Source organism: Trachymyrmex cornetzi, unplaced genomic scaffold, assembly GCF_001594075.2.
Source record: "Trachymyrmex cornetzi isolate Tcor2-1 unplaced genomic scaffold, Tcor1.1 scaffold83, whole genome shotgun sequence".
NCBI lineage: Eukaryota > Metazoa > Arthropoda > Insecta > Hymenoptera > Formicidae > Trachymyrmex > Trachymyrmex cornetzi.
In genome coordinates this window covers 224,807-232,656 of record NW_017300169.1, presented here as the reverse complement: position 1 = coordinate 232,656, position 7,850 = coordinate 224,807, and the positions used below count along the sequence as shown (strand labels likewise).

Here is a 7,850-nt window from a genome sequence, read left to right as displayed (position 1 = left end):
AGTAATTGTCTTTAATAAAGCATGATTAAACATTTTGCACAATATAAGATGTTTTTAGGTCAAGATGGCTACTCTCAGGTTTCTCTCTGGTATATATGTAGATCGATTTCATAATTGATAACATGTTTGTTATCAACAGTAACACGGAATAATCAATAATACTACGTTGTAATAGATAGCGCCACTAATAGAGTTTTTTTCCCCATTGTTTAATTCAATACGTAGCGCATGCGCTTCGATCGACTTCTCCGGGTTTCTCCCCTAGACAGGTCTTTTCGATCCCTTGGTTTCTTTCGTTGGCTTCGCTAAAATATGAGACAGTGATGGAGAATCGTTCAATATCTAAGAAGAGGAAGGTTAGCGATCTTCAGAATTTATCGTGTGCAATACGCAAAAATATTCTCATTGTTGCAACGCGGGAAACTCGTGCGGCGATATTTCGCTGAAAATTGGATGAACGCGGTCACCGTGGCCCGCAGATGTCATGGATTCCAACGTCGTTCTCGCGTGGATTTCGCAATTCCACATGTTCTTTTTCAGAATTACTTAAAATGTATATATTTCTATTAGATGGAATTCGGTATATTGTGATTTTTCTTTGTAATATCCTGAAATTACAAATTTGATGTTTGCATTATATTTATTCCAAGTATAACCTATAAAATAAATTAATATAAACTTCCATTAATTATTTTGTATTTACTTTTCCACTTGTATCTGTAATAAGCAATACAGCTCGTGCAATTTACTCCCGTTACAAACTTTTATGAGATACAGTTCTCTTAAATATAATGATTTATCTGTGTTAAATCTAATGGATAGTCTGAATAAATTAAATTATATATTTATGTTATTTAATGTAAAGAATAAGAGATTTTGTGTTTTATATATATTCAGATTTTCCTTTTATTTTCAGTTTGTAGGCGATGGTGTCTTCAGAGCAGAGTTGAACGAGTTCTTGACTCGTGAGCTCGCTGAAGATGGCTATTCGGGTGTGGAGGTCCGAGTGACACCGAATCGAACTGAGATTATTTTACTGGCTACCCACACACAGAGCGTGCTCGGTGAGAAAGGCCGTAGAATCAGGGAACTGACGTCTGTAGTACAGAAGCGTTTCAACTTCAAAGAACCCCAAAATGTTGAGTTATACGCAGAGAAAGTGGCCACACGTGGTCTGTGTGCCATCGCACAGGCAGAGTCTCTTCGTTACAAGCTGATTGGAGGTCTTGCTGTACGAAGGCAAGTCAGAGTTTTATCTGCTTTCTTTTCATTTATCTTGTTACTCCTAATAACATCTATTTATTTCGTTATTTCTGTCTTTTGCAATTTTCATTAAATATTATTTTATTATCAGGGCGTGCTATGGTGTTCTGCGTTTTATCATGGAATCTGGCGCGAAAGGCTGCGAGGTCGTCGTCAGTGGCAAATTACGTGGTCAAAGAGCGAAATCGATGAAGTTTGTTGATGGTCTTATGATCCACTCGGGTGAGCCGACTAATGAGTACGTGAACACTGCCACCAGGCATGTACTCTTGCGGCAAGGTACGATTGTATTATCACATCGATTGCTTTGACTAACAATAGTTTCCATCGAAGCATACAATCAAATTTGAGTCGATGGAAATGTGTTTGACTATACTTGTTTTACTTCCATTTTAATCTACAGTTTCTACTTTCAATGGAAACGATCTTCTACATTTAAGCTGCATTGAATTGGTGGTTTCAATGGAAACTAGACCAATATAGTAATGACGACGTTCAGCAACATGTTTATTTTGCAACTGTGGAAAGGTTTTTCACTGAGATGTGACTATTCTTCTAGATGTAAAAGTAGAATACAATTAGCACGAAGAAAACTTCCTAGTAATTGCAAAATAAATATTTTGCTAAATATGTTCATAAAGACTTGATATTATAATGTATATATGTTCAGACATTCATTTTATATCCAATTTATTTTATGAAGCCATTCATATGTGCTTTTCATACTATATGTTATGTTTGTAATATATTTTAGGGGTATTGGGAATCAAAGTCAAAATTATGCTACCGTGGGATCCCAATGGCAAGAGCGGCCCGAAAAAGCCTCTTCCTGATTATGTATCGATTGTGGAGCCGAAAGAAGAGGTTCCGCCATCAGTTCCAATCTCCGAGGTGAAACCTTCAAAAGACATACCTCAACCTACTCCTCTCGCCGTATAACAGTAATTTAAATGCATTTATATGCATTTAAAAAATAAATACAAAATATAATATCTGTGTTGTTTTATTTCCAATATTTTTTTCAACATATTAAAAAAAGGTTCATGCTAGGTAAGAATATCTACTTTAAAGAGATACCTTTACTTTTTATTTAAAAAGATTTATTAATATTTTTCACAATATTTGCTCTACAGTATATCCGATAACTATTTTCATTTATAAAACCATTCTGAATTATTTTTAAACATAAATATCCAATAGAAAATACACAAATTCACATTAGAATAACAATTGGTAAAACAAACATATATGACATGTATTAAACATTAAACTTATTCCAGAGCTTATCCCAAAAAGTGATAGGTCAACCATTCCGTGTAATTCAGAGAGAAATATAAATTTTAATAACTTATCTACTAGATATTATACACAACATTCCCTAATACCGCAAAACTGTGCAAAATCAATCAAAAAAGAGTTGATATTTAATCAACATTGAACTCCATTAATCAGTAAACTTCATTATACACCATTATCTTACTAGTTACAAATTTATGGTTCAAAATTACACTTAAATCATAAAGTTAGTATGTGCATAGTTATATTTCTATTTAAATATAATGGGCCTTCTACAATAAGCCATTAGTCAGATCAAAAATTAAAAGCTGGAATTGATCAATTACAATTGTCAATTTTCAGCTTCTAACTTCTGATTTATGACTAATAACTTATTGTAGAATGGCCATTAAATTTAAGACTAAAAAATATAATCCAAAATTTAGCGAAGTTATCAAGAGGTAGGTTAAATCTTTTAACCTAACTTATAAATTTTATATTTATGATTAGTACAAATCCTCACATTTTCACTTAACATTTAGTAGTAAATGAGCATAATTGTTAAAGTAAGAAATTGTTCACATACTTTGATTGTTTTCACGGATATTTCAAATCATATAATTCACGTAACATTCACTATGAATTTTTATGTCTGCACTCACTTTGCGCTAACACTAATTCATGAAAGTGTCGCTGAGTGGACCCTAGAACCCTAGGAGATCTGTCTTTGAAAGACAATATGAGAAATAATTGAAGAATTCAATATCGTAGATAATATAGATATTATTGACGCACTGGCGCCATTTGTTGGGTCAAAGAAAGCAGACCGTCGATCATCCTCCGAACGATGTCCGGTACGGCCGGCTTTTTCGACACCGAACTCAATCCGTTTCTGAGTTCGTAAAATACGTTACGCGTGAATGGATTTCTTTGAGATGCAAGACGTAGTTTCAAAAACTGATAATAAACAAAGGGAGTCAGTAAACCGGCGCGTCCTCTGTAAAAAAAAAATATAAGGGATGTTTAAAAATTGCAATACTATTTTTCGATTATAATTCATATCGCGTGGATTACGATGCGACTATAGGTCTGTTCTTTGTAGCTAAACTAGTATGCACTTGGACTTAAAATGAAATAGAAATCCTGATAAATTGGATGAGAGTGTAACGCAGATGTTGGAGCGTAATAAAATAATTTTAATCAATGCAGATCTTAATAGCGTGTATTTCCATATGGATATACATGCTATCAAGATCTGCATTGATTAAAATTATTTTTTTATTACGCTCCAACAACTGCGTTACACTTTCATCTGCCCGATTTATCAGGATTTTATTTGGAGTCATAGGGAAATCATAATATTTCCTTCATTAATGAAATAGGATATATTTAATAGAAAAATTTTAATGCAGCTCACTAAAGCGACAAAGAACATAACTAATCGTGCTAATGATACATACGTGAATACTAGAAGAACGGTAAATGGTAAGATGATGATTTCCGACAGAGCACACAGGCGAAGAATATTCCGTGATTGAAATTCCACCAAAGATATTAATAGACGAGCGCCCCACCAGCTATTATGTCCTAAGCACTGAAACAGAGTTCACAAGTTCAACTTACATTCTCATTATGACTATGCAGACAATCGTAAGGTATAATTTTTTTGCATATGTACATATTGCATAATCAGTCTGTTTACTTACATCTAGCAATGTAAGGGAATAACTAGCCATGTGCATCAGAGCAAAAAGAAAAACTGGTGTGAGCACCACTGTATACGAATCAGTTCAGGATTCAATTTTGTTATTATTAAAATAATTCTTTTATCTCAAAAGTAACATAAAAAATTCAGTTGTCAGGAAAGGAAAAATTATTTTTTAACTTGACAGAAAATTAATGACTAATCAAAATAGTATCGGTAAAAAGAATATACTCTTAATACAAATGTCATTTCTATCATTATCATTTTGCGATCTTTAAAAAAAATCCTTTTTAAATTGTGACGATTTTTTTAAACTATCCTTTTCTAGTTGTGTCAATTTTGATGATTTTTATGAAGTTAAGTTAGTTATTACAGTTCAATGTGCTAATTTTTTACTTAACTCATTCATGGTAATAACTTGAAAATCACATTTTTGTTGGTTGTCACTTCTTACTTAAGAGAGCGATATGAAACATTTAAGAAATTGCTTGAACAGACTATACATAAATATGAGAAGGATACATGTAACTGGCGCCGCGTATAAAAATATCAAGGAGTAGAACAAATAGTGGCACGAATCTTCCAACAGCAACGTCTCCAAAAATTGTCTTGTGAGCTGAACGCGGGGAACTCTTTGATGTAGACGTAACGCACTAGTTGCCGCATTATTCATTAATACCTTATAGTATATATTATAGGGATTCCTGAAACAAAATCGTAATTTAATTCTCTGAGGTTGAGATAGGTCTATTTGATCCGTTCAATTATATTCCTTTGGAATTAATGGGTTTATTGAATCCATCTAATAGATCTCTTTGTAGAAAATTGCAAACAATTCTATTTTTTTAAGTTACATTTGCACAAAAATTAGGATTATTCTTGTTAAAACATTCTTAACATTCATTTTTTTTGTCATTTTCCTTAATTTCAAGTTCTTGGAAATTAATGCCTTTTAACCTTTATACAGAATGAAAATCTTACAGTTTTTTCTTGAATAAGATTTGTTATAATTTATTTTATTATTATTATTATTATATCTATTGCAATGCACGACAAAGTTAAAAAATTAAGTGACAAAAAGAATTACAAGAGAAATAGAAACGCAATACATATTATTTCATTGTATTTCATGCTTTAAAATATGACATTGTCTCAGCGCCACTATATGTGACCTTCCCATCTTGTAGATCAATTAACATATATTAATGGATTCCATAGACCTAGTGTCACTAACTAGTAACTATATTTTGGCATCAGTTCCAAAAGGTTCTCAAACAGAACACAAGTTATCATTAAAATTACATCAAAATGACTTCAAAATAATCACTAAGTCGCTTTTCAATCATTTATATTTTATTTTAATGTCATTTTGACATTATCAAGATTTGTTGTTCTGCTTGGATTAAGGAACTTCATAAAAAGTAAGTGTTCTAGCTCTAAAATTATGAAAGATTATAAGTACCCAAATATAGGAATAATGTAACCGATGGTGAATATTATGGTGAAGAGTCTCGTGACCCATAATCCAAATTTAATCTTATTGTCTACAATATGCTGTTTCAGGGCTGGCCATCCCTTTTCGATTTGTGGCGACGAGTCGCTGGATCCGCTACTTGCGTTATCCACCATCCTGAAGCTAAAAAGAAACAGAATAAGAGTAACCTATGATTTAAAAAACCATGATTAAAAAAACAATTATATCAACATGTATACAAAAAAAAAACATGTTTGCATTAAAAACTTATTTCCTCGAAGTTGATTATATTTTGAAACAAGGTAATTATAAAAATAAGCGAATTTATTGGAATTTTATTGATCAATTTTATTGATCAACATCTAATAAATTTGCTCAATTTTGTAATTTTCATCTTGTTTCAAGATATACAATCAATCTCTAGACCGACGCAATCAACTTTCTCCTCTCGGTGGAAATATTAATAGAATTTAGGCTTGATTATGTATTTTGAAACAAGGTGAAAATTACAAAAGTGAGCAAATTTATTGGAATTTTTTTTTTTATTGGAATATTTATAATCTTTGATCAACATCTAAGAGTCAATTGTGTATCTTAAAAATTACAAAAGTGAGCAAATTCACAAGATGTTGACCAATGTATAAAATTACAAATATTTTAGTGAATTTGCTCTTATAATTTTCACCTAGTTTCGAGATCGACTCTCTCGATGGAAATATTAATATTGTTGATTTTCGGAAGAAACCTGTTTTTTAAATTCATTCAAATAAGCGTGAAAACTATGCAGACTTATAGAATTATAAAAAAAAAAGGTGCGCCTTTGCGTGTCGTAAGCATCGCGCGTTTCTAAAGTGAAAGTGGCCAGGCTTTATGCGGGAAAGTTGTTTCTTTTTGGACGAGAAATGAACTCACGAGCCGTTGACGCGTAAACGTCAACGAGCGAGAATTTCGGTTCGGGATTCATGTCTGAACGGCATGTGTAAGCAGTTTTTTTTCTCCGCACGCAGCGCGACGTACACAAGTCACACGATTTGGTAAATTACATCGTCATCCGGATGACACCGCTGTATTCGTATCGTGAAGGTCTGATCTAAATCGGGCGAACCGAACTTTAATTACGCTTACACGCTGCACGCTCCACACGACGACGCACAGGATACTCCAGTGGTGTTCTACACGTCAGTTACGACAGCAAACAATCGCACGAGTCAGGAATCCACCTATTCGGAACATCTACGTGTCTAACGAGCCGAGAAATCCAACTTCCGACTTCCGACAACCTCGCGAATATTGGCTGATATTGGCGAATGAATATCGTTTCCGTAAATCTCCCGTTCGCAGATGTCGCACGATGTCTGCGACACGGTGCCACCTTCAGTCAAAATTAGCAACTTTTAATCAGATTCGATAATTAACTCGACCGATGATTAACTTATCGGGCAGAATTATTCATTAGCAATTAGCAAATAATTAACTTTTAAGGAGATGCTAGAGCAACGCGCGACCGAACTTAATCGAGGTCGATAGTACACATCAGACTTTTTAATTCCAAAAATTCGATAATATAGTGACATCTTTAATTCATTTCTTATATTTATTACATATCATAGTGGCTGCGGTCCACTTGACGCTACAAACGTTTCGAAGCGTTCTTTGATTAGTTAATTCGTAAAATTCTTTGTTCTGATTGGTCGCTCAAACGCTTCGAAGCGTTTGTAGCGTCAAGTGGACCGCAGCCAGTGTCTCACTCAAACGCATTTATCTGTCCTTATCTAACATATTGCAACGCCATTTCTTGAAAGATCGAACATCTGCTGCTAAACGCGTATCAAGTACTCGGTGTAAACTAAGCCATAGTCGCATAAACGTATGCATAACGAAAATTATTCAATCACATTTTACGTGCGTCTTTATAAGAGAAATGCGATTGGATAATTTTCTTTATCCCGGATCTACAATAGATTTTTAAGCCTTAAGCCGTAAGAAATTGACCAATTACAGTCGAATCCGAGAAGAATAAGCGACTGTGATTCGCCCATTTCTTATGGCTTAAGGCTTAAGGGCTATTCCATACAAACTTGCAGAGCCGCATAACCATGTGCATAAAGAAAATTATCCAATCACATTTCTGTC

General features: G+C 33.6%; 2 protein-coding genes across 4 annotated transcripts; one reads left to right on the top strand and one right to left on the bottom strand.

Moving 5' to 3' along the window:
* The first annotated feature begins 255 nt into the window (after nt 1-255).
* RpS3 (ribosomal protein S3) lies at nt 256-2,216 on the top strand. Its single transcript, XM_018519263.1, has 4 exons — nt 256-356; nt 917-1,239; nt 1,355-1,542; nt 2,018-2,216. Exons 1-4 carry the CDS (start codon nt 324-326, stop codon nt 2,200-2,202), a joined length of 729 nt encoding a protein of 242 aa, XP_018374765.1. The 5' UTR covers nt 256-323; the 3' UTR covers nt 2,203-2,216.
* An 868-nt stretch (nt 2,217-3,084) lies between these two features.
* Nucleotides 3,085-7,024, bottom strand: Kr-h2 (transmembrane protein 33-containing Krueppel homolog 2). 3 transcript variants are annotated; one of them, XM_018519324.1, is made up of 6 exons: nt 6,843-7,024; nt 5,706-5,879; nt 4,766-4,947; nt 4,245-4,312; nt 3,999-4,132; nt 3,085-3,535 (listed from the first exon to the last, which is right to left on the bottom strand). In XM_018519324.1, exons 2-6 carry the CDS (start codon nt 5,870-5,872, stop codon nt 3,322-3,324), a joined length of 765 nt encoding a protein of 254 aa, XP_018374826.1. In that variant the 5' UTR covers nt 5,873-5,879; nt 6,843-7,024; the 3' UTR covers nt 3,085-3,321. The 3 variants fall into 3 exon arrangements, with proteins under 3 accessions (XP_018374826.1, XP_018374827.1, XP_018374825.1); XM_018519325.1 differs by lacking the exon at nt 6,843-7,024 and adding an exon at nt 6,630-6,805 and having other exon boundaries at nt 5,706-5,873; XM_018519323.1 differs by having other exon boundaries at nt 3,086-3,535; nt 5,706-5,873.
* Nucleotides 7,025-7,850: the final 826 nt, after the last annotated feature.